General features: G+C 36.7%; 1 protein-coding gene across 38 annotated transcripts in view; it reads right to left on the bottom strand.

The window, feature by feature from the left end:
* The window catches only part of SLMAP (sarcolemma associated protein), a 143,403-nt gene extending 116,140 nt beyond the window's left edge, over positions 1–27,263 (bottom strand). For all 38 annotated transcript variants that reach the window (XM_032323142.1, XM_032323126.1, XM_032323270.1 and 35 more), the window contains exon 1: positions 26,569–27,263. In XM_032323142.1, coding sequence (XP_032179033.1) covers positions 26,569–26,766 — 198 coding nt within the window. In that variant the 5' untranslated portion in view covers positions 26,767–27,263. The remainder of the gene's footprint in view (positions 1–26,568) is intronic.
* Positions 27,264–27,494: the final 231 nt, after the last annotated feature.

Raw genomic sequence — 27,494 nt, 5'->3', positions numbered from 1 at the left:
TTTTTAAAAAGGTTTACCTGGTAGTACGGAAGAGGTCAAGAAGATACATATGTGATATAAATTTATAAAATTAAAGAATATATGTACAGATTTCACCAAATGCAGAGCACTAGTAATTGAAGACAAAATTCAAATTAAACCAGAATACTCTGGGGCCATATGATAACATTGCTCTCTCACACAGCAAATTTACAGGACAAGATGAACTGAACTATATTGAATTCCCTGTCAATAAGCCAGATTCACTCCCATTTGTCCTAAATAAACTGAGTTTATAATGAAAGATGGATGATGGTATCTGCATGCTAGAATGTCTGTTTCATGGAGCCAGGGACTTTACCTTGTTTAGACTAGTGCTCAGCACATAGGAAGTTCTCAATAATGATAGCTAAATGAATCAACAGGATTTTGAAATCTGTAGAATACTATGCATATTGTTTTAGGAATTCACATCTAGATTAGGGAATTCTACACATCTAGAAATGGAATTGTAATGGATGAAAAGCCAGAGATATATGAGATGTAAAACTAGAGTTTCAGGGAAGGAAAGAATTTCTCGTTAAATATCACAATGGAGGCAGATAGGAAGTCTATATAACTTCCTTGTTGTTGTTAAATGTTTGGTTTTTGTCATTGTTAAATGTTTAAACAGTCATAAATTTCCTTTATTTTTTACATCATCAGTATGATGGAAAATATACACGGCTCCATAGACTTCTAAAGAATTAACTATTTAAATGGTAAAAAAAAAAAAAAAAAAGACACTTAGAATTCATCACAGTCAAGTTAAAGAAACACATGATACAGAAAATAAAACCCTCTAAAAACAAAAGATACGATTTAAGTAAAATCAAACACAAAAAAATCATTATCTACAAGATCTAAGGAAAAATAAACCCTAACTGTTAAAACCTATTCAATACTAGCTAAACCTAGATCATCGAGCAGAGAAGACAAAGCTCCCCACCTTAAAAGACTTCAATTCAAGATAATAGACAAGAAGAAAACTACAACAATAAAGTCCTAAGAAATGAGGACAATTTCTAACAATTACCAATTCAGCTATTTTACTTACAAGTTTACATGGAGAATAAAATAAGCCACATTCTATTGTAAAGCATTAATGTCTTATAGCAAGTTTCTAGGTTTGTCAAATAAAGACTAAAATCAATACCCACAAAAAGGTATTTTGTATAAAAATATCACTAGCAAGTTGCATTTAAATATTTAATTAATACAATTATAACAAACTTCGTTTCTTAAAGTACTCCACGGTTAAAATTACAAATGTCACTAGTTTACTTTGCTTTTCTTTTTAAAACAAGATACCTGCAGGTAATAGTTGTGCAATTAAAGCTGTAGTTCATGTCCAAACAATTCCCTCTGAACACACAAAAAGATAATCCACTAAAAAGTCCTGTTATACTTCTTACATTTGAATACTACTTTGGATTTACCTCAGTTAAGTACTTTTATTTACAATCTAAAGTATCAAGCAAAATTTGAGATGAAATGTCTCTACAGAGTTTCAACTCTCAAGTTTAGTAAAGAATGAAAATTGGCTCAAGTATGAGATATCTACATTACCAACTAAAATTACAATTTGGAGGTATTGATCTGAGTAAATTTAAATGCTATGCCAAAAAACTTAAGCAGTTTTTGGAGTTTCCTATTGATACAGGAGTTCATTTCATGGTTCTTTGAAAATATTGAAATGAAATTTTAAATAGCCATAACTTAGGAAATCAGTCATACCTTGACTTTTATTTCGCTCTCAAACTGTTTTTCAAGACACTAAGAAATTTTGTCTTACTAGCAGAGTCAAGTTTACAACAAGGAAGTGACAGTGCAGATTCTGGGTTTTGACATACATACTCTACATTGTGCAAGTAAAAGAGTACTAAGGTTTAGAACTGCAACACATGCTAAATAAAATGGTACTTTTTTTTTTTTTTTTTTTTTTTTTAAGTAAGACTGCTGCTATATACTTGCACTGGCCCAAAACTCCCAAAAAAAGCCATTCTTCCAAAGTCGTTTTTCCTATCTTCCCACTCAAAATAATTTTTTCCAACCTAGAACTCTTATAAAATGTATTTTTAAAATTATCTTAGTACATCTTTATTATCTTTAAATTCATGGATAAAACTCTCTGAAACTGAAAATATTTCATTTGACCTCTCTGCTCCAGACTAACTTAATTATGCTTTTCTATTAAATTTAGAGTGAATTTTAAATATTTCTCCTGTATTCAAAATTAGCCACTTAATTTCTAACTACCTAGTTTATAAAAACATTTCCACATACATGACCTCATTTTATATAGCATAAATTCAGAGCAATTATTAGTCTTACATGTTTAATTAATAATTGCTTGATATCTTCATTTTTACTGAATGTTAAAACTACGTTTTAAGTTACATATTGGGACACCTGGGTGGTTCTGTTGGTTAAACAATCAACTCTTGATTTCAGCTCACGTCATGATTTTCACACTGGGCATGGAGCCTGCTTCAGATTCCCTCTCTCTCTCTCTTTGCCCCTCCCTGCCCCCTGGTCTCCCTCTCTCTCAAAAAAAATAAAAGTTCTTTCTTTCTCTCTCTCCTTCTCTCTCTCCCGCACATGTATGTCACACTAGCTCTCTCTCTCTCTCAAAGACTAAAAAATAAAAGTCAAATATTCAGCACCTACCACAAAAACAACAATGCAAAATTTAAAAACTATTATAAAATTATATGAATAGAAAAAAAGTGACCAGGGGAATCTGGGTGGCTCAGTCAGTTGAGTGTACAACTCTTGGTTTTGGCTCAGGTCATGATCTCAAGTTTGTAAGATCAAGCCCCATGTCAGACTCCACACTCAGTGGGGAGTCTGCTTGAGATTCTCTCCCTCTGCCCCTTTCTCTGCACATGTGCACTCGCTCTAAATAAATAAATAATTAAAAAAAGAAAAAAGAAAAGAACTGACCAAAGCAACATAAAATTAGGTAATAGAATTTGAAAATTCATAAAATATATATCTCATTGCAAAAATATCCAAATTTCATCAATGTTCCATTTTTTATTTTTATTTTTTTTAAACAGACTTTTTTTTTTTTTAAAAGATTTTATTTATTTGTCAGAGAGAGAGTACACACAAGCAGGCAGAGTGGCAGGCAGAGGCAGCAAGAGAAGCAGGCTCCCTGCTGAGCAAGGAGCCCGATGTGGGACTCGATCCCAGGACTCTGGGATCATGACCTGAGCTGAAGGCAGCGGCTTAACCAACTGAGCCACCCAGGCGTCCCCCGTGTTCCATTTTGTAAAATCTTGGTTTATAAGTTCCTATAACCGTTCTTTAATAGTTAAGTATTCATCAGGGTAGATACAAAAACATTTAATCCTTTTGTTAAATATTATAGGGTTTATGCTAAAAATTTAATTTTGGCCAAATATAAAGTAACTATCAATCATCCCCAGATTAAGCAGTCCTCAAAGAGTCTCTCATTTATATACTTTGGACACAGTAAGAGCTGGATATATATCCAGCTACACACACACACACACTTTGTAGAAAAAAACTTTTTTTGTACCAAGATAAATGGAAAGATAAATTCCTAGCTTTAAAAATTCAGAATATCAAAAAAATAGAGAATATCATCTATGGTACTGAATTTCTAATGTGTGGAATTATAACATTTTAACATTCTGATACATTTTTGACATCTGTGATTCATGCTCCTTTTGCACAAATTATATTTAATTCGATAAGATCTCAATTTACATTTAAGTCTATTGAAAAATTATCTGGATAGGGAATGCTTAACCTATAAGGCTTTTCTTATACCACATCACCTGCCCCACCCAAGTAGGAAACCAACATAGTCTCCATGGAATTAGCAACAACTAAAACTGCAGGGGAAAAAATTATCATCACAGAAGTATACATATACTTCTAGAAATGTTCTTACTACCCTCTGCATCCACTTATACAAGCACTTTCAGAGCTGTAACACTCACAAATTTACAGCCCTTTACCCATTTCTAGAAAGCTTCCACACTCACTATTCTGGTGAATAGCCCAGTTTTAACTACTTTGACTTCTTATAAAGTAATATTTGAGTGCTGTTAACAATAATCTTCTCAAAAACTCTCCCCTGCCTTGTTCCTCACAAATCCAGTCTTTCCTGGTCTTCCTACTTCTCTGGCTGTTCTTCCAACTCTGTTTCCTTTTTCTTCACCAGCTGTTCAAACGTTGATCATCCCCAGGGTTCTTTTCTAGACTCTACTGTTGTAGAAATGTACATACCTCCCTGGGAATATATTTCCTACAGCCTTGACTACTTCAGTTGATGACTCCCAATCTGTCTCCCTCCATGCATTTTTTTTTTTTTTTTTGCATTCCAGTCTGTTTCCAACTGTTGTTTCTACTAAATCACTCTACCAGGTCTCCTTGACTCTAGGTACAGTTCCAATGTCTTCCACATTATCACTGAGACTGGTCCTCTAAAACAAAACTAACCATGGTGATTCTTTTAAAAATCATTTGGAACTCCTCAACACCAGTTCTAAAGTAAAAAGCAGTACGACATTAAAATCCTTCATGATTTGGGGCACCTGGGTGGCTCAGTTAAGCATCTGACTCTTGGTTTCGGCTCAGGTCATGATCTCGGGGTTGTTTATTTAAGGTGACAGGCGAATGTTTAATCACTTCAGAAAAATTTCCATCCAAAAATGATTTGGTGGTAAAAGGTCTACTCTTTCAACTCATCAGAAAATCCCATTTTCTAAATTGACTTATTCCCCCAGGGTATCAGGAAAAAATGGCATAATTTCAATTGGTATAATCCTTAATCTATTACAATATATTTGAGTTGTAAATTTGATTTAGGTTGATATATACTTCAAATTCCCCAAAATCAACTAAACACTTATGTTTGCTAAATATAGTTAGCATTTTATTCTATACTGGAGTACATGTATTAAAAACCACGTACAGAGGCACCTGGGTTAAGCATCTGACTCTTGGTTTCAGCTCAGGTCATGATCTCCCGGTCTTGAGATTTAGGGCTCCACGCTCAGGGTGGAGTCAGCTTGAGAGTCTCTCTCTCTCTCCCTCTGCCCCTCCCCACTCTGTCTCTTTCTCAAAACAAAACAAAACAAAACAAACAAAAAAACCCTACAGTGATAGGAATAGGAATTTTAACATTAAGTTGATACTACAGAGAGGCACCTGGGTGGTTCAGTCAGTTAAACTTCTGCCTTCGGCTCAGGTCATGATCCCGAGTATTGTAATCAAGCCCCAGTGTCCAGCTCCCTGCTCAGCTGAGTCTGCTTCTCCCTCTGCCCCTCCCCTGATCACATTTTTTTTTCCTCTCTCTCAAATAAATAAATAAAATCTCCAAAAAAACTGATACTACAGAGTCTCAATCTTTGTGATTTTCCTAAACATTGGTACTATTTTTATTTTAAAGAATCTAGAACTATGTAACAGCAATTCAAATGAGTTATACACTCATATTACAAGTAAACTTCACAATAACATTATATAGGCAATTTATAAACATCATTAACCAAAAGTCACACAGGATCTTTTGTATATGGTTTCTTTTTTCTTTCTTTCTTTTTTTTAAGTAGAGGCTTTTGCTGTTTTCAGCAGGCTGAAAAGGAAAATAAATGCCAATGACAAAAACTGTCACCTTATTCCACATAATACTGAAGTATATGATTAAGTTAATGTATTTCTGCTTCTCAATACTACATCAAAATAGCAAAGTCATGCAGCCAACATGATCTTCATAGACATTAACAATTTATAGATTTTTAAAAATATGAATAATTTATAAGTATTAAATCATAATCTCTGGGGGACTAGGCCAAGCATCAGTGTCTTTTAAAAGCTCCAGATGATTCTAATATGTAGCTGAGGTTGTGTATTTAATATATTTTCTTTCAATGTCCCTAAAAAAAATTAAGTAACAACTTTTTTCTTTCAATTTAATTCTACACCAGATTTTAAGGGAGTAGCTTTAAACATTTCCTTAAAATGTTATAGATTTATACTCTTAATCTCTATTTCAACTTCTGGGGATTTTGATTTAAACAGTAATTTTTGTCATGCTTATAAAATGTGTCTTAATAAGTGAAGCTTTAAAAGAAAAAAAGGGAGACTTTGGCCATTTAAACACTAACTTTTCCTATATTTTGCTTTAAATTAAATGATGTCAGATAGCTCAAAGTCACAGTACAAAAGTACTTTTTTAAATTACAAAACTGTTTAAATATAAGGTCTTATTATTAACAAAAAGCTTTATCATTATGAGAAAAGATCTGCCGGGCAGCTGATAGTTTCAGTTGGAAGAGCATGGGACTGTTGATCTCAGGGTCAAGAGTTCAAGCCCCACGTTGAATACAGAGATTACTATGCAAATAAATAATTTAAAAGAAAGAAAGAAAAAAGTTCTGCTATAGATGTACAACATCCAAAAAAGGCAGAGGATAGAAAAGAATTGAAGTAACATTGGAAAAGGAGGAACTCTGAAAAGATTTTAGAAATTTAACTGAAAAAGTCCTCTTTGAACATAACCCCTTATTGATGGTATAGTATTCCCCAAATTTCTCTATTTCAAGAGATACAAGACCAAGTCTCCTGAAAATGGAAACATTCTATAGCCAACAAATAAATAAATATGAGTCTCAAAAGGACATAAACTTGAATCTACCTAAAAGAGCTACGCTGAATACACTTTCTTTTTAAATTAATAAGTTAATGTTTAGAATAGGAGGTATAGTTTCAAGGTTCAGGAAGCACGAAAAAGGTCTTTCTGTATCCTTATCTCATAGTGACCCAGTTTCTACTCTACCCACTCCCAGATAGCCAGGTTACAAACACCTTATATAACCTTCCTGATTTCTTCATGTATAAATAACAAATACAAATTATTTTCCCTCTTTTGCATAAAAGGTAGATTATTGTATATATTGTGCTATACCTTGTTTTGTTACCTGACAATATATCTCACCTTTTTTATAGACTTTTCAATGAAGGAGAATCTCAAAAATAAGTCCTTTTACTTTATAACGCATCTTAAAATCCCCTTATGATCATCCCAAAAAATGTACCTGCAATAGGAAATCTCTGGAATTTAAAAAATCTTAACGGACACGTTTATTATAAAGAGTTTACTGAAGCATGGAATGCCCACAAAGAAGTGAACTAATCAAAGGTGTATAGCTTTGTGAATCACCACTGAGTGAACACACCAGTAAAAATACCACCCGTGTCAAGATACAAAACATTAATAACACATCATCTATCTGATTTTTTAATATTTTAAGATCTATTAGTATCTAGGACATATGTTAGAAAAAATTAATAATACTGACTGCCTAAACTTCCATTTGGGATATATTTTAGGGGATTATGTTCTTACATTCATTTTCAGTTTGTTTGACCTGTTATTTTTCTTTTAAAATTTTAATGAAGTATCTTATATACAAAAATAAACAGGGGGGCACCTGGGGTGGCTCAGTCGTTAAGCGTCTGCCTTCAGCTCAGGTCATGTTCCCAGCATCCTGGGATTGAGCCCCAGTAGCCCCACATCGGGCTCCCTGCTCCACAGGAAGCCTGCTTCTTCCTCCCACTTTCCCTGCTTGTATTCCCTCTCTCACTGTCTCTCTCTGTCAAATAAATAAAATCTTTAAAAGAAATAAACAGAAACGTAGAAATAAGAACTAAAGAGTATTAAAATAAGCTTCTATACCTAGCAGCCAGTCTGAGAAGACCCCTACCCCATCACAAGGGCAAGTAGTATGGCTTAATGGTTAAGAGTACAGACTTTGGAGCCAGACTGCCTCCGTTTGATTACAGGATTTACCTCTTACTAGCAGAGTGATCTAGAGTAGTTAAGATTTTCTTCACTCATTTATAAGCTCCTTTATTCATAAATGAGAATAATAATAGTGCCTGCTTCATAGGAGGTATTCACTTAATTATGAGAATTAAATAAATATACATTTGTAAAGTATTCAAAACACTTTCCAGCATATATTATGTAAAATTTAGCTATTTTTGTATTCATTCTCTGCTTCCCTCTCAGAGAAATACTTTATTATTCTATTACTATGCATGAAGTAACACACATATATGAATAAGTATCATGATTTCTAAGTTTTATATTAACTGGCATCATAACTGAAGTACTCCTTTGCAACTTGCTTTTTTCATTCAACATTTGGGAGATTCATCTGCATTGATATTCACAGCTGTTGTTTATTCATGTTCATCTCTGTACTGTATTCTATGATATAAATTAACAGAAGTATTTATTTACATATTCCTGTTGAGGGACGTTTAGATTACTTGCAGTTTTTTGGCATTATGGAAAGTAGTACTAAAAACTGCTTGAACATATCTCCTGATGCAGATATAAAAGTGTTTTTCTAGAGTATACACTTAGGTGAAGAACTTCTATGTCCTTAGGTATACACAGTTTAGCATATTAACAATGTCAACTTGTTTATCAAAATGGTTATATTAGAGCATTACATGCTTTCATTAAAAAAAGAGAGGTCTTGGGGTACCCAGCTGGCTTAGTTGATGGAACATGTGATCTCTGATCTTGAGGTTGTGGATTCAAGCCCCATGTTTGGTGCAAAGAGTACTTAAATAAATAAATAAAATCTTAAAAAAAAAAAAAAAGAAGGAGGAGAAGAGAGGTCTTAAATCAATGATCTAAGCTTCCAATTTAAGGAAGTGGAAAACAGATGAGGAGGATGTCTGGGTGGCTCAGTCAATTAAGTGTCTGCCTTTGGCTCGGGTCATGATCCCAAGAGCCCTGGGATTGAGCCCTGCTCAGCAGGGGAGTCTGTTTCTCCATCTCCTTCCCTCCCCTCCCCTTCCTTTCTCTTGTTCATTCTCTCTCTCAAATAAATAAAATCTTTAAAAAAGAGAAGGAAGGAAGGAAGGAAGGAAGGAAGGGAGGAAGGAGAAAGAAAGAAAACAGAAGAGGAAATTAAACCCAAAATAGGCAGAAAGAAGCACATAATAGGGGTGCCTGGATGCCTCAGTTGGTTAAGTATCTGCCTTCAGTCCAGGTCATATGTCAGGGTCCCAGGATCAAGCCCTACACCAGGCTCTGTGCTCAACGGGGAGTGTGTTTAGGGATTCCCTCTCCCCCTCTCCCTCTGCCCTTCCCCCTTCTCATGTTTTCTCTCTCTCTCAAATAAAAAATCTTTTTTAAAAATCTATTTTAAAAAATAAGGTAATGTTATAAATAATTTTATGCCAATAAACCCAAAAACTTAGATGAAACAAGCAAATTACTTGAAAGATACAAACTAGTAAAGTTAACTCTAGAAGAAATAAGTACCTTGAAAAGTCCTGTAGCTAGCAAAGAAACTGAACTGATAGTTTAAAACTTTCCACACAAAAATTAATAAAATGCAAACAGACCTAAGTGGCTTCATTAGTGAAATCTACCAAGTATTTAAAACTTAATCCTTCATGAAACACATGTGCAAAAATCCTTGGCAAAATATAAACAAATCAAATCTAGCAGTACATTAAAAAAAAATACTGTGTAGGGGCACCTGGGTGGCTTAGTGGGTTAAGCCTCTGCCTTCAGCTCAGGTCATGGTCTCAGGGTCCTGGGATTGAGCCCTGCATCAGGCTCTCTGCTCAGCAGGGAGCCTGCTTCCCCCTCTCTCTTGGCCTGCTGCTCTGCCTACTTGTGATCTCTCTGTCAAATAAATAAATAAAATCTTAAAAAAAAAATACAGTGTAATCAAGTGGAGTTTATCCCAGGAATGTAAAGTTGGTTTAATATTCAAAAATCAATCACTGTAATTCATTAAAAAAAAAAAAAAGCATGTGAGTTCCTATTGCTCTACTGTATCATCTACACTTGATATTAACCAACTTTTTAATGTTTATTTTTTTCAGTTATCTCCACACACAGCGTGGAGCTCCAACTCAAGACTGTGAGATCAAGAGTCTCTTGCCCTACAAACTGCGCCAGCCAGGCACTCAATATTATTCAACTTTTTTTTTTTTTTAAGAGAGAGAGAGAGAGAGAGAGAGAGAGCAAGCCAGCCCACGTGAGGAGGGGGTGTGCAGGGGCAAAGGGAGAGAGAGAATCTTAAGCAGGCCCTATGCCCAGCACACAGAGCCTGACTCGGGGCTCTGTCTCACAACCCTGAGATCATGACCTGAGCCAAAATTGAGAGTCAGATACTTTACTGACTGAGCCACCCAGGTGCCTCTATTCAATTTTTTAAATGAGCATAAATGCTATCTGAAAGTGCAAGTTTACAGTTTCCCAGTTATGTTGAACATCTGGTATTAGTTTATTGGCCATTCTTCCTTCTTCTGTGAAATTCTTTTTTGCATCTTTTAGCCAATTTTTCCCCTTGGGTTGTATTTTTTATTAATTTGAACAAATCCTTTCTATATTCTGGACACTAATCCTTTGCAAGTCGAATGTTTTACAAATATCTTCCTCTAGTTGTTTTTCTTCTTTACTTTTTTCATTAATGAAAAAAGTAAGTTTAACATATTTGAATTTACTAATCTTTTACTCCAATATGCACTTTTTGTGAATTCTTTATGTCCTTCCTTACCCCAACGTCATAAAGAGATTCCATACTCTAAGAAGCTTAAAAAAAAAAAAAAAAAACAAATTTCTTAAGTTACTACTTCTATAATTCCTTTGGAGAAAAGCATTGTGTTGTCAGTTAGTTTAACTACCTCCTAAATATTAGGCTTTATATAGTTCTATGCTTCATATACTTTATATAGAAACAGGCCTATAACAAAATGCTCATTTCAGAAAACAATTCTCAAAATTTATAATTTACTAGCACACCTAAGCCTCCATACTGTTACAACGACAAGGCAGTAATAATAAAAATTAGTAAAAGTAGGAAGGAATATTTACTAATTTCTATAACACAAACACTTAATATTTGAAAGTGCTTTTTAATCACTTTTTCACACATGAACAGTTTACCTATTGTTATATCAACTTTCAAAATAGTTGCAGCTAAAACAAGGATAAAATTTTGATACAATTCTCAAATCAGGTCACTGGTGAGGGAAGTGGGAGGAAAGAATTATTAAAACCAAGTACAGTCCCAATAAACTTGTCTGATGCTTATCTGAAAACTGCCTCCACACAACTGGCAATTATGAACCCAAAACTCAGATTATGGTATCAATTTAAAATGCAAGGGGCGCCTGGGTGGCTCAGTAGGTTAAACATCTGACTCTTGTTTTGGCTCAGGTCATGATCTCAGGATTGTGAGATGGAGCCCCATACTGGGCTCCAAGCTCAGCACAGAGTCTGCTTGAAATTCTTTCCATCTCCCTTTCCCTCTGCTCCTCTCCCCACTCACACCCTCTCCCAAATTAATTAATTAATTAATTAACTCTTTAAAACTAGTAGTTCCACATAAGTTTTATGCTTTAAAACACATTTCTACTGAAATTCTGATATAGGGTCTATGATTTAACACCTGCCTCTGACTTAGATATTCATACGCCTTATTTTTTTCTTCTTAACTTCCTTCACTGTTCATTCAAAATATTAAATCTATACTTCTGGCAATATCAGAAATGGTATTTAAATGAATTTATTCCAGAATTTAAAGTGACTGACAAAAGAAATATGCCTTAAAATGATGCCACAGCACAATCTTCTCATGTGCTAAGAGAGAAACAATCTGGAAAATAAAACCCATACCTTGGAACCTTTAAATCTTGCCTACTCACTACATCCATGAATCCAATTTTCACTACTTTCTAATCACCCTATTATGAAGTCAGCATATTAAAGCACATGAGCATTTTATAATCCACTGTAAAACATATCAGTTTAGTTATTAGGATTATATGGATGGATTAAGGAAAAGTATGGCTCTTTCCAAAGTTACAAATCCAAGATTCTTAGCCCCCAGGTTTATGCTTCAATTTTTTTGTCCTATTGCCCCACCAACCTTTGTACCTCCACAGCCTTCCTGAAATAGAACCTCAGGTTCACCTCTATCATTTCATTTAAACTATCTGGTCAATCCAGTAGTAAGGCTCCTTAACATTCAACTCTCTTGGGACACCTGGGGGCTCATGTCTCCTGGGATCGAGTACCTCATCAGGCTCCTTGCTCAACTGAGAGCTTGCTTTTCCCTCTCTCCCTCTGCCTGCTGCTCCTCCTGCTTATGTGCTCTTTTGCTCGCTCTCGCTCTCTCTCTCCCTGACAAATAAATAAATAAAATAAAATATTAAAAAAAAAACAAACACCATACCACCTGTCTCCTATCTTTCTGAGCTTATGCCTTTTTATGTAGACCTTTATGCACCCAGGACATCTGTTATTTTCTACCTTAAATCTTTAAGATCTAGTTCAAGTCCCCCTTCCTTTTCCTTTTTTTTTTTTTTTTTTAAAGATTTTATTCATTTATCTTACATAGAGTTGAGGGACAGAGAGCATGAGCAGGGAGGCGAAGGGACAGGGAGAAGCAGACTCCCTGCTGAGGAGAGATCCTGATTTGGGGCTTGATCCCAGAACCCTGGGATCATGACCTAAGGCAAGAGCAGATGCTTAACCAACTGAGCCACCCAGGTGCCCCCAAATCCCCCTTTCTAAACAAGCCTTCTCTACCTTAATCACACAGAGCTCTTAATTCCATTTAGAACTTAATTCTTCCCAAATTGTTTATGGAAGTCAGTTTTGGCTTCCCAATTAAACTCTAAGCTCTTTGAAGACTGAAGTAACATCTTAATACCTTCATTATGTCCCAAGTTGCCTAATACAGGACATGCACTCTTTTACATATTCCCTGATGACTGACTAGATTCTCATCATATTACTTAACTCAGCTCCTTCCATTTCAAATCTTCAAGTAAGGCAAACCAAGTATGCTACTGATTTTTATTGTGTTTTTTTTTTAATTTTTATTGTTTTTAACAGGGAAACTCTACAAACGTGGTAGTACTTGATAATGGACATTAATTATAAGACTATTTAACTATTTTTTTAAAATATTTTATTTATTTGACAGAGAAAGACAGCAAGAGAGCACAAGCAGGGGGAGTGGCAGAGGGAGAGGGAGAAGCAGTTCCCTGCTGAGCAGGGATTTTTTTCCCACATCAGGTGCAATCCCAGGACCCCAGGATTCTGACCTGAGCCAAAGGCAGACGCTTAACCAGCTGAGCCACCCAGGCACCCCTATTTGAACTACTTTTATGCACAACAATTCTGACACTAAATGCACGGTATCTTCCAACACCACTTCTCCAACTCTCCAATACAAGTTGGATGTCCTACAATTCCATCCTTACACTATCTACCTGGAATTAATGTCAGATTCCACAGGTTAAGGGCTTGGGCCAACAAGATTGTATCCACTTGAGATGCCAGTCAAAAACCCCAAGCTGTCACTGATACTTCCAACTAACTAGCTATAAATTCAGAGGATTCCTAATTCATGCCTCACTAAAACTCACTAAAATGACTCGAACTCAGAGAAGTGCTTTACTTACTATTATTGGTTTATTATGGAGGACACAACTCAGAACAGCCAAATGGAAGAGATGAACAGGACAAGGTCTGGTGGAAGGCGCTTCCATGCCCTCTCCCAGTGAACCAGCCCCCCAGCACCTCGTACTGTTCACCAAACCCAAAGGTCCCTGAATTTCAATGGTTAAGAGCTTTTTCAGAGCTCAATCTGCAGCCCACACCCCCTTTCCTGGAGATTGTTAAGTGGGGCTGAAAGTTCTAATACTCTAATCACATGGTCTTTCTGGTGACCAGCCCCATCCTACTAGGACTCCCCCGCCACCAGTCATCTTATCAGCATACAAAAGACATTCATAATTCTGGAGATTGCAAGAGTGTTAGGAGTAGTACAGCAATAACCTGGGATAAAAAACGAATTTCTTTTAATTATATCACACTATTTCTTTAACACCTTAAAAGAGTTCCAAGGTTTCAAATAATTTAGTTACTTCAGGAGATTCTAAAGACAGACATTTAAAGGAGAAAACTTCTTAACAATGAAAAAGCCCACTTACGGGGAAAAAGGCATACAGTCTTATTGTGCAAACATACCAAAGAAAATAAAGTAAAATTACAATAGTGACAAATTATTGAGTACTCATTCTGTGCCAGGCATTCTGATAACTGCTTTACATGAATCCTCATTCAATCTCTACAACAGTTCTATAAGGTGAACCCCACTATTAGCCTATTTTCACAGATAGGGGAAAGTGAAGCACAGAGACTCCCAAGGTCTCAAATCTGGCAAGCAGTGGAGCTACGATTCCAACTCAGGTAGTCCAGCTCCAGAATCTTTAACCTTTAGCCACAGGGCCTCCCCAACCCCTCTTGCCAACAGTACTCAACTACCTCAAAGATTTGATAGTTCTATTTTCCCCTCCCCAACTCCACTAACTTTGGGTTTGCATTTCCCAGAATACACCATTCTCTTAAAGGCTTTTCTGCCTCAAATACATACTGTTTGTTGCCTTGGGCTGGAATGTCCTGCGCACCAACCCTCAGCCCCCCTGTTTTTTAAGATTTTATTTTTAAGTAATCTGCCTCCTACATACAGCTCCAACTTACAACCCCAAGACTAACGCTCCACAAAATAAGCCAGCCTGGCACTCCTAGAATGCCCTGGTCTTTTTTTAATGCAGCTAGTAAAACCCTAATGACTCTTCAAACAGCAGCATTTTTTTAAAAAACAACTTTCTCTGTGAAGCCCTTTTCCTTCCTTCCACATTTTCTGTCCCCAGTCCTGGGGGAAGGAATACTTCATTCCCTTAGCTACTTCGAAACAGCGATTCACAGATACTTCTATTGTCGGACTTATTTGTGTTATAATTCTATTTTTCAGTACTACCTATTAGGCATTATACCACAATGCAAGCATATGACACTCAGACACTTGTTAAAGAGTAGGAATGCATAATGGTCCAAGTTTAAGTTCAACTTTTTTTGTTTGTTTGTTTGTTTGTTTGTTTGTTTTTGTATTTCCTGGGTTTATTTCTCTTTGTTCCAAGCCTTAAGCATCATCCTACTTCATTCTACCTCCATGGCCTGCACAGTTTCCTCAAGCGGTTCCAGGGTCAGTGGCTTCACTGTCCAGGACAGGACAGCTGTGGTCCCAGGGGCAAAGCGGTACTGGCTGGGCCTTCATGTTTGCCTGGAACCAGTCCTCCAGTACCGCCAGGGCAGTGTCCTGGCCGGAACCCAGGGCTGCGAAGGGCAGAGGGCTGTAAGAGCCGTGAGGGTGCACGCTGTAGATCTGCAGTCTGGTTAAGTCTACTCCGCCCACTATCAGCCTTAAGTTCAACTTTTAAGTGAACACATTTTTCTAGTCAAGACAACATGATTCGTTCTAATAATATTTTACTACCCTCTATGTGCCTACATACCCAAAAGAGTCACTGGTGACACCCCCCATGTTTATTACACCATTATTTATATTTATAGCCAAGATACAGAAGCAACCCAAGTGTCCACTGACAGATGAATGGATAAAGAAGATGTAGTGCATATATGCGTGTGTGTGTGCATGTGTGTATATACATATACACACATGCACACCACACAGGGATATTACTCAGCCATTAAAAAAAAGAACGAATTTTTGCCATCTGTGACAACATGGATAGGTCTAGAGGGTATTATGCTAAGTGAAATAAGACAGATAGAAAAAGACAAATACTCTATGATTCCACTTACTTGTGGAATCTAAAAAACAAATGAATAAACAAACAAAAAGCAGAAACAGACCCATAAATACAGAGAATAAACTGATGCTGCCAGAGAGGAGGAATGTGGAGGGACGGACAAAATGTTGAGGAGGAGTGGTAGATACATACAGCCTTCCAGTTACGGAATCAAGAAGTCATGTGGCTAAAAGACATAGCAAAGGGAACATAGTCAACAGTACTATAATAGCACTGCATGGTGACAGATGGTAGCTACACTTGTGGTGAGTATAACATGATGCATAAAGCGGTACAATTACTATGTTGTACACCGGAAACTAATGTAACACTGTGTGTCAACTATACTCCAATTAAAAAATAAAAGATTCACTCCTGAATAAAATTATTATCTTAAACTCCCCGGGTTTAGATTGGGGCTTTTCAAATGTATCTTTCCATAATTTCCCAACTCCCACATTAAGACCTTGGCACTACAGCTTCTCAGTAGTATCAAAATTGTGCCTGTTAACAAACATTTCAATATTAGGAACACACTCTCCATCTACTAGTTTTTAGAACAAACATCTAACAAATAAGATACACTAAGCAAGTAGTGACAAATATTAAGATACATGGTACTTCAGGGCGCCTGGGTGGCTCAGTGGGTTAAGCCGCTGCCTTCGGCTCAGGTCATGATCTCAGGGTCCTGGGATCGAGTCCCGCATCGGGCTCTCTGCTCAGCAGGGAGCCTGCTTCCCTCTCTCTCTCTCTCTGCCTGCCTCTCCATCTACTTGTGATTTCTCTCTGTCAAATAAATAAAATCTTTAAAAATAAAAAAAATAAAAAAAAAATTTATAAAAAAAAAAGATACATGGTACTTCAAAAGTGGCTCTGCTAATCTCACCCACATTTGAACAGTTGTTCTGCACTCTTCTACTTCCTACACCCTAATCTGCTTTCACTAAGCTATTACTCCATCTAACATTCTTTTTTTTAGAAAAGCTTTTTTAAGATATAATTGACATGCCATACAATTCACTGATTTAAAGTGTACATTTCAGACTGGTGCAACCATCACAATCAATTTTATATCATTTTCATCACCTCAAAAAGAAACCATACCTATTTACCAGTCACTCCTTATATTAGTCAAGGTTCTTCAGAGAAGCAGGACCAATAGGATATGTGTATATATACAAAGATTAATTTTAAGGAATTGGTTCACATGACTGTGTAGACTGTCAGGTCTGAAATCTGCAGGGCAGAACAGCAGGTTAGAGACACAGTTTAGAGGTACTCTTGCAGTCTTGAGTATGATGGTTCTATAACGATAGAATTCCTTCAGAGGAACCTCAGTTTTTTCTCTTAAGGGCTTCAACTAACAGAATGAGGCCCACCCACATTCTGAAGGGTAATCTGCCTTTTCAATGTCTACTGATTTAAATGTTAATCACGTTTTACTTTATGTTATTTATTTATTGTAAGAGAGAGAGAGGTAGAGATAGAGCACAAGCGGGGGTGTGGGGGATGTGCAGAGGGAGAGGGAGAAGCAGACTCCCCACTGAGCAGGGAGCCAGCCCAGGGGCTTGATCCAAGGATCCTGAGATCATGACCTGAGATGAAGGCAGCTGCTTAACTCACTGAGGCACTCAAGCACTCCAATGTTAATCGCATTTAAAAATTCCTTCAAAGCAACATCTAAACTGGCATTTGACCAAAAACTGGCTACTATAGCCTAGCCAAATTGTCATATAAAATTAACCATCACACTCCCTGTTACTCCCAAACCCTGGAAACCACTAATCTACTTATTTTCTATGGATTTGCTTATCCTACACATTTCATACAAACAGAATTATACAACATGTGGCTTCTTTCACTTAGCATAGTGCTGCCAAGGTTCATCCATGCTGTAGTATATATAAGTACTTAATTCCTTTTTATTGCTGAAAAATATTCCATTATAAGGTAAACCACAATTTATTTATCCATTCATTAGTTGATGGTAAATTTGGGTTCTTTCCACTTTTTTTTTATTATTATAAATAATGCTACCATGAACATTAAAACATCTAGGTTTTTGTATGGACATATGCTTTCATTTCTCTTGGGTATATATCTAGGAGTAGAATTGCTAGGTTATATAATAACTCTGTAACATTCCTTTTCACCAAGCAAACTGAAACAATTCAGAACTACAAATTCTGTCTTTCTACAAGCATAACTGCCATAGCTATACTGGTAACATATAAGCATGATCTTATTTTCTATCCCTGGATTTTTGAAATGTAAGTAACTTTATAACTAGTATCTAATAGCATTAAATTCAGTTAGTATTTCAATAAAAAATTAAAAAAACAAAATAGTCATTTTTTTTCTACATTAGATTTACATATGGGGGGGTCATACATACATATATATACATTCTATTTAAAACAGAACCTCTAAACATACTAAACTCAGAAATTATCAGATGAAAGAAAAACCCTTTTGTCATATATTATAGTATCTGAATAGTGATCCTCCGATATCTTTTCATGTAAAGAGCTGTTTTTATTCTACTTGTAAAATGTTAAGTGACTAATAAATACAGTTTCAGGAACTAATCTTCAATTAAAACTCTAAAATATCTTAGAGTTAATAGATAATAAATAAATTTTTTCTATTTCTTTTTCTTTTTTTTTAAAGATTTTATTCCTTTATTTGACAGACAGAGATCACAAGTAGGCAGAGAGACAGGCAGAGAGAGGGAGGAAGCAGGCTCCCTGCTGAGCAGAGAGCCAGATGCGGGGCTCGATCCCAGAACCCTGCGATCATGACCTGAGCCTCCGAAGGCAGAGGCTTAATCCACTGAGCCACCCAGGCGCCCCACAAGGTTTCTATTTCAATGCATTTTTTCTTCTGATACACTTTTCAGTAACAGGTTAGTGATTAGATTAATAATGACTAAGAATGCTTAGGTAGCAAAAAAAGAGTGGTCAAAAGTGTACATTCTGCAATTAGATGACTGGAATTTGAATCCTGACTCCACCACCATCTTTGTTATGCTGAAATTCCTTCACCTCTCTGAACTCAGTCTTCTTACCTGTAAACAGGACAATAACACTATCTACTTCAAAAGTTTGTTGTGATGATTAAATGAGATAATTTTAGAGCAGTCTGAATACTGGTCAGAACTCAAATATTGACATATTTCAGAGAAGCTTACCACAATTCACTTGGTATCATCAGCTAAAAAGTTCATTTTAAATTATGATCCAATCACTTACCAAAAAAAGTAACAACAAAACACTATGTTTCTTGATCTACACACCCAAGTAAGGAAACAGAAAAATTTTTGAAAATTACTTACCAAATTAATAACAACAGTTACTTCTGGAATAGGGGAAGAGAAAGAGAGGTAACTATGTTCAGGAGAACATACATATTCTCTATATAATTCCTTATTGCTTGAATTTTTGAGAATGTATTCCTACTATTTGTGTAAATAAAAAATAACAGCTTAAAGGTCCATATTGGAAATTCATTTCTGCTTGGCTCACATCTAGAACAAGTCAGTAGTTATAAATGCAGATAAAACTATAAACCTATAAGTACTGACATATCCTTAACACAAATAAATAAGGAAACATTTCTTACATCTTTAAATTCAAATCTAACCCAAACTGTATTTGACAAAGGATACAGTATTAATCACCAAAAACATCCACGTTTTCAAGTGCCTACAAAAACTTTTTAAACTTTTCAAATTACACCTATCTGCTATTCTCTTTATTTTTTAAAACAGATTTTATTTATGCATCCATTTGAGAGAGAAAGAGAGAGGGAGCACATAGGAGGAGGAGCAGAGGAGAGGGACACGAGGACTCCACACCAAGCTTAGAATCCAATGCAGGACTCGAGGCTCAATCTCACCACCTAGAGATCATGACCTGAGCGGAAACCAAGAGCCTGAGGCTTAACCAAAGGAGCCACCGAGGCGCCTCACAGGTATTCTCTTTGAAGGATAAAAAATTTACATGGGAGGCTAGTTTTTCCAAGGCTGTTTCATTCATTTGCATAAACACCCAAATCTGAATCAGTTGCCTGAATGCAAGCCTAAGGAAAAATATATTTATTGCTGGAAGTATTAGAAGTATGTTTTTAAAAATGCTAGTTGACTCAGAGAAATAATTAACTCAGGTTCTTACAGAATTTGGAAGTCTGTCATATGATAAGCATTTTAGTTATGCACCCAGAAAATAATAGCTTAGATTATCTTTCAAGAGAGTAAAAGACAGATTTTCATTACAGTAACTGTTCAGTCCATACTAAGATAGTTTAGAATAAAAGTCTAACAGTGGCTTTCATTTCAAGGGGGAAAAAATCTAGATTTTGGTCCCAACTCCCACTGTTACTAATAGATGACCCTGTACAAATAACCTCTGAACATCCAACTCCTTTTGGATAAAAGGCATCCAGCTTTTAGCTGCTTTATGTACCTCCTAAGAGTGTTATATAGATCAAGTGAAATAAGAAAGTACTCTGACTGTAAAACCTTAAAAGTATTATTTTGCATGAGAATGGATATATATATGTAATAGCTCAAAATTAATGTCACCAAACACAAGATTTTCTACGGTCCCAAAATGCTTAGCAAACTGTCATGCACACTGCAAATTCTCAGTAAGTAATGATTTTTACAAAGACTACCTATTGGTAATTGAGTCCATGATCTCAAATTAAGGACTAACTCAAATGACCTTCTGCCCTTTGACCCTAATCAGGGTTGTAGAAGTACAGACAGCTCTATTGTTCACATTTCACTCATTCAAACATTTATGTAGTGCCTATCCTCTTGTTCTCAAGAACTCACATCTGGCAGGGCAAGCACATTTGCATTATAGTTATTTTGTTGTCTGTGTCCCATAATGAAATTATATACAAAGTTCTATGGGAGTATAAAGGAAGAAGCTATTAATTCTTTAGTTAGTGGGAGTTAAGGAAGGCTTCACATTGAAACTGGGCCTCAAGGGATGAAGGGGAAAGGTCATTGTGGAAGACAAAACAGCAAAAAAGGCACTTGTTCTAGGAACAGAGAGCACTGTCACACAGCTACTGCATAGTTTGGGGCAAAGGAAAAAAAAAAGAGTAATAGAAGATGGAGCTGGAAAAAAGGGAAATAAGAGACAGATTTTGAAGGGGTTTGTACATAGTGTTAAAAATTAATGGGGAAATAACCAAGATTTCTGGGCAAACAGGTAAACTGTTCATTTACTCATAGTGGCAACGAGAGAAGTTTGCACAGAAGACTCCTTAGAATATTTCCATAGCTAACAAATGCCATCATTTTTCTTGATTCAAGTAAGTGACATACATAAAGAACCAATCTCACAGTCTTTTCACTTAAAAGTCTAAATGACAGACACTCTCCTTCCTATTTACCGCAGAGAATAGATATTAAGCTCTAACATAAATACCACTTGAGAAAACCAAATAGAAGCCTAAGAAGGCAAAGAGTAAATTCAACCTAAGGAGAAAAGTCAAATATCTAAGCAGGGAAAAAAAGGTTTTAAGTATATACACCACCTACATTTTTTAACTTGAATAGGTAAAATATTTCATTAATCTTCCACTATTGTAAGAAATATGAAATAAATCTGTGCTTTGGATATACAATCTGGCTTTCTGAACATGTTTTTATCAATGTGCCTCAAACATAACATTTTTCAATTATATTACTTTGTCACAAAAACCAACACCTCTTAATGACATTTTTACTTCTATCAACAACAACAAAAAATTGGTAAAACAATACACAAATAAATAAAATCAATGATCTGCTATTCTCCCAAAAGCTGAGGCCAGGATCTTTGTTGTCTTGTTTAGATATGGAGAAGAAGAAAAAAGAAACTATCTTGATTGACAAATTCTGAAGATTCTTCCTTTGCAATGACTTCGCAATGTGACATATCATTCCTGCTTTCATGCCTTTACTTCAGGAACTCTTCCCACCAAAACTCCTTCCCCTGACTAACTCTAGTTACATCTGCCTTATTTTAAAAGTCCTAAGATCTAGCTTAAATTGTATCCTATCCATGAATCATCCCTAAAATCTCCAGTACTTACAGAACCTCTCTTTTTGCTGAAGTCCTAATTAGCAAGTTAATATACTTGTAATTTTTACCTTCTAGCATTTAATCATTTTTATTTCTACTGTGAATATGGTCAATGCCCTGACAAAACCATATCAGATCTAAACTGTTTTTTTTTTTTTTAAAGATTTTATTTATTTATTTGACAGAGAGAGATCACAAGTAGGCAGAGAGGCAGGCAGAGAGAGAGAGAGGAGGAAGCAGGCTCCCTGCCGAGCAGAGAGCCCGATGCGGGACTCGATCCCAGGACCCTGAGATCATGACCTGAGCCGAAGGCAGCGGCTTAACCCACTGAGCCACCCAGGCGCCCCAGATCTAAACTGTTAACAAAGCCTTGCTATAGCAGAGTAGTTAAGAGCTTCGGTTCTAGACTCTAGAGTCAAAAGTCAGAATACCGACATTCAAATCCCAACTCTACCATTTATTAGCTATGTGAACTTGGGCAAGTTAATCTAATCTCTCTGTGCCTTAATTTCCTTATGGGTTAATGTGGGGAAAATGAGCAGTTATCTTAAATAGTTATTTAAGGATTAATTAACATGTAAAGCATTTAGAACTGAGTATGGTACATAGTTAGCATACAAGCATTAATTAAGCTGTTCCCATTTGTCCTTGCTCCAGGCCTCCCTACATATTGTTGTCATATCACTTTTAATTGGTGGTTCTGTTATGTCAGTGCCCTGCAGAGAACTTTCCTGGCCTTCCACAGTACATGGGTCGATGCCCTTAGTTTGTTAATCAAGGCACTCCACACTATCTCCTCAGCTTTAGCTACTCAGAAACAGACAAATAAGGCAGACACCCTCTCTTCCATGGTCTGACAACTACTTATAAAAGAAAAACAAACATAAAAATGTCACACAGAATGGATGTTCACACATAGCTACTCTCCAAAAAACTTCTCCAATCCAACAAAATCAATTTCATCAGTGACTAGAAGATGTCAAACTCATTCAAAATTACCTGCTTTTGTCTGTTTTATTCTACTTTCATCCACCCAAAACACACAAAAACCATGCCAAAATGACAGCTTTTCTTAAGATGTACTTATCCACCCCTGTTGTAAAGTCTAATTCAAACACCATCACCCTTGCCGTTTAAACTTACTTAATACTATCTTATCTTAATCACTTGTTTTTATAAATATATAAATATATATTTATAAATATATATATGTGTATATATATATATACATATATATATATATATATATATTTTTTTTTTTTTTTTAAGAGAGTGAGAGAGAGCATGAGCTGGGGGAGAAGCAGGTGGAGAGAGAGAAGCAGACTCCCCACTGAGCAGGGAGTCCGCAACAGGGCTCTAACCTCAGGACCCTGGTATCACAGAAGGCAGACACTTAACAGACAGGCACCCTTCTCAATCAACTGTTACTAAGGTGTACAGTCACCCTCTGTATCCAAAATATAAGCTTCTACAAAGAATAACAATTTCTAACCAGTTCTTGTTTTCTTCCCTCTCACCACTGTGCCCCCCACTAAAACAGATCATGATAGAACAGGTGCTCAAAAATATGCATTGAATTGAAGTAAGAAAAAGTGAAACTGGAAGTAGAATACTACTATCACTTATTACTAAGTAAACTACAGTAAGAGTGCAAATAGACTACTGTATCAACCATTAGACTATCTATCACCTGTCCACAGAGACTCAAATCAAGTGGGACCATCCAAATCAGAAGGAGGCAGTCCACTCACTACCCCTTCTATGTAACCACCATATGGGTAGATTTGCTTGTTCAGTGGTAACTTGGTCAAAAGAAGGATTAATAACCATTCTATTATATGCCATCTAATTTGAAGAGCTTGACTTCCAAGAGAAGTGAAGGATGATACACAGGGTCAGCACCCAAGCGGGGCAGTAACAGACTGATAAAATCCTGAGTAGATGATTTGGGAAAGTTTATTAAATTCCACTTTATGGCAAACCTGTCACCCTCCAACCTGCAGGTTTTTAGTACCCATAAGGCATTCCACAAACTTAGCATTAAAAAGTGTCACCTAGACTCCATGTGCCTATGTTTTGCAGATTTTCTACAATGAATATGTATTACTTGGATAATCAGAAAGTTTCAAGTGTTTATTACCTCTTCCAGCTTTTAATGGGTCACCTATAATGGCCAGTGCAGAATGAAAAAAATCACAAGGTAAAAGTCAACCAAAGGTTATATATCACTCTAATTCTCCACCTCCCAGAGAAAGTGCCAATTTGAACAAAGTTCTCAGTTTTGTATGTTCAATTTAAAAGATTACTTCTACATATGCCATCACATGAAAGAAAAAAACAATTCTCATTACCTTCCTAGGATTCCATAGCATACAGAAATTGCAAAGAGCTGCCTAGATGGTTTGATTTTCCCCCCACCTCAAACACCCTCAGCACTAAGGACTAGGCCCTTAATAAGGGCCACAAACAGGGTGCTAAGTAATGATCATATCAATCCACAAAACAATAGTAGGTGGCACTATTATTCCCAGAAGAGAAAACTAAGGCTTAGAGATGAGATGTTTGAAAAATAAAAACCTGCCTGAGGTGATGCTTATAGAAGGAGGGGATTATGGTATTGCATAAAGGAATTTGCTGGGAATATATATTAGGCTCAGTGACTTAATTGTTATGAGATAATTATAGCAGAAATCCTCAAACTGGAAATTTCACACATAGAAAACAGTAAGTGATATTTGGTCAAACTGTGGGTTTTCTTTGGAATTGTGTACCTCAGGGTATCTGGCACATAATAGGTGCTCAATAAAACCCTATCTGTTCAAACCTAAGTTTTTAAACAATTTTATTCCTAAAATAATTTGATCACATGGCAAAATCTGACAGGTTATTTGTTTTAACTAAATTAGGCTGTGCAGTAATCAATAATTATATCTATACCTAAAGTAATGGCCTCATACCCTGTTTTTAGCTAAAGCAGGAAAAAAGTGAAAATGGTGGAAATAAGCTGTGTCTCTTTTAAAGATAAGTTTTTCTAAATACAAATTCCACTCAATTTTAACATGTCTGCTCAATTTACACAATACTCACTATGGATCTAGACTTAGCCATCTCAAAATAATCTACTGTGGGGGGTTTAGTATAGCCATGAAAAGCACTGCTCATGTAATCACTATTTTTTAAATAAGTAAAAAAACCTGAGTCTCTTTTGAGTAGCGTACCAAAGTAAAGCAGGTGCCTTTGCGGATTATGTAGTTTAAGCAAACCTGTTATTTGAGTAAGTTGGACCTTAGCTTAGACAAAAAGGTCAAAGCTGGTTGAATTAAGGCACTGGCAGTTAACTGAAGTTTGAATTTGATAGCTGGAAAGATGAGTTCCATGAATATTCACTTTAAATGATTATGGGTAATCTATGAAGTCTTTCAGACACCCAAACTTCAGTTTCTACAGAGAAAGAAAAAGGGTCTGTTCCATAGGTAAATGAACATCTGGTGTTATACAGAAAAATTAACATCTTTTTCAGTTCACATCCTACACACAGAGTAAGACATAGGTATTATGCAAGCACAATCTCTTCCTCCTTTATTTGAAAAATGATTTATATAATAATTCCTTAATTCTGTAGCAACAGAGTATTGCTTTCTCTTTTTTTTTTGAAGCTCAAGTTTCTTTCATTTCAAAATACTACCATTGGAAAGTTAAATTCTTCTTTTAAAAAAGATTTCATCATTTAACTCGGGAAGAGGAAGCAAAAAGTCAGGAGGTGAAGCCCAAGGTATTTCTATTAGTCTTACATAACTTAATCTAAGTTGGAACCGATTCAGTATCTCAAAAGCACAAAAATGAGTTCTTCAGTATATTCTTCACACAAATTAAGTATTAAAAATTGAAAGGGTCTTATTTGACTTTTTCTTGTATTCTTAAAATATAAGCACCCACAAGTATAGTAAATTAGGGTGCCAACATAAAAATGCAAAAAGGAGCACACTTAAAGAGCATTAAATTCATCCTATCACATCTAGGTAATGCAATATTTGATAGAACTGGATATAATTTCAGAAAGTAAATTAATTTCATAACACTGATTTTTAAATATCACCTTTACAAGTATGCATTAAGTATTTTTAGTAAGTTCTTGCAAGGAACACCAAAAATGATTTTCAAAAGCAATACATGTATGTTCACCCAACTTGCAAACAAAACTCTCAAAATGTAAAGCTACAGTTGTTCATGATTAATGAAACTGGCTTTGAAAATTGCAAATTACTCCTTATCAAATATTTCAAAAATGTTAATTTACACAAACAACCGTCCTTACTAGAAAGACCATGATCTGAACTCAGCTAAAAGCTGTGCTAACTCCATTTCACCCCTGAGACACCTGAGCCCCAGTGTAATACTGGCCACAGATTCCCTGCATTGCTTTGGGAACTGCCGCTTGCTTATTCAAACACTAAACGGCAAATTCACCTTTCTAAAAAGATTGAAGCAAAAAGCCAAGTTTCACTATCTAGTTTTCTGAAATGAATGAGAGTTTGGGATTTCACTGGGAATGACCACATTATCAAGATGCCATCGCCCTCCCGAGGCATTTAATTACAATACCTTCTCTGTTTTCCATTCAACCACCTCAACTAAACTTCCAGTAGAACCAAATACCCAAAAAGTTGGTTCCATGGCCTTGCTCAAAGTCTCCTCTGGGTGCAAAAGCTGGGATCCTGCATACATTATGCAAAAAGGGCAAAGGGAAACGAGAAGTAAAGATTGTTAGATAATGTGGTGACATTACCTTGCCCGTCTTGTGATCAAACCAGACGAGAGCATGATTCCTTGACAGCACTTTGCAATCAAAGGTAGCATTATTCTGCGCTGGTCGACAGCGAGCCACCGAGCGGCCGATTTTAATGGGTTCGTCCAGGTAGACATGGCGCTCCTGAAATGGGTGCGAGTTCGGGCGGCAAGTGAAGATGGCCAAGGCTGACGGCATCGAGGACAGACTGGGGGTGTCTCTCCTACCAAAGGACAAAGAGGAGTTCCACCGGATCCGGACTGCCCTTCACAAGCCTATGCCCCTATCCCCCCCAAAATTTTAAATTAAAACAAACTGCGCATTGTCCAAGCATAACCAGTGAACATCAACAACTCTTCACTTGAGTGGGAAGATAAGCCAGCGCAATCCCCATCACCTCCTTTAAAACCCAGCAGCGCCCTGATCGCAAAAAGTCCCCAACTGGCAGCTTTCAGTCCATCTTCTTCCCTGGGAAGAAAAGCCTCAAACATCGGACAGCTTCGGCTAAGAAAACTCCTGGAAGACAGTTTGGGGGCTGGAGGTATCCAAGCAGATGAGTCACACACCAATTCTTGTGTTTTGTTTGGGATCGCGGCCGCTTTCCCCCCTCGGTGGCGGAAATGTTGCAGCACTGCAGCATGAAGGAAGGGTCGGTTCGGTGCGGCCAGGAAGGTCCTTTCGGGCCGAAGGAAGGTGTCGCCGAGCACCTCTGGGCACCCACCGCCCGTCTTTGAGGGCCTCGGGAGTGGAAGGGCAGAGTCGTGGGGGTCTAGACCGCCAGCGGGACAGTCTGCATTGCTCTTGCTGCGCGGAGGCCGCCCGGGAGGTGGCACGGGGTCCCTGGCACGAGCCGAGACGGCGGTGGCTGGGGTCCTTGGCGCGAGGAGTAGGGGGACAGGCAGAGGCGCGGGCAGCGGCCGAGGCGG

Source organism: Mustela erminea, chromosome 1 (assembly GCF_009829155.1).
Source record: "Mustela erminea isolate mMusErm1 chromosome 1, mMusErm1.Pri, whole genome shotgun sequence".
Lineage (NCBI taxonomy): Eukaryota > Metazoa > Chordata > Mammalia > Carnivora > Mustelidae > Mustela > Mustela erminea.
Note: the sequence above shows the minus strand (reverse complement) of the source record. Positions and strands in the feature narration are given on the sequence as shown.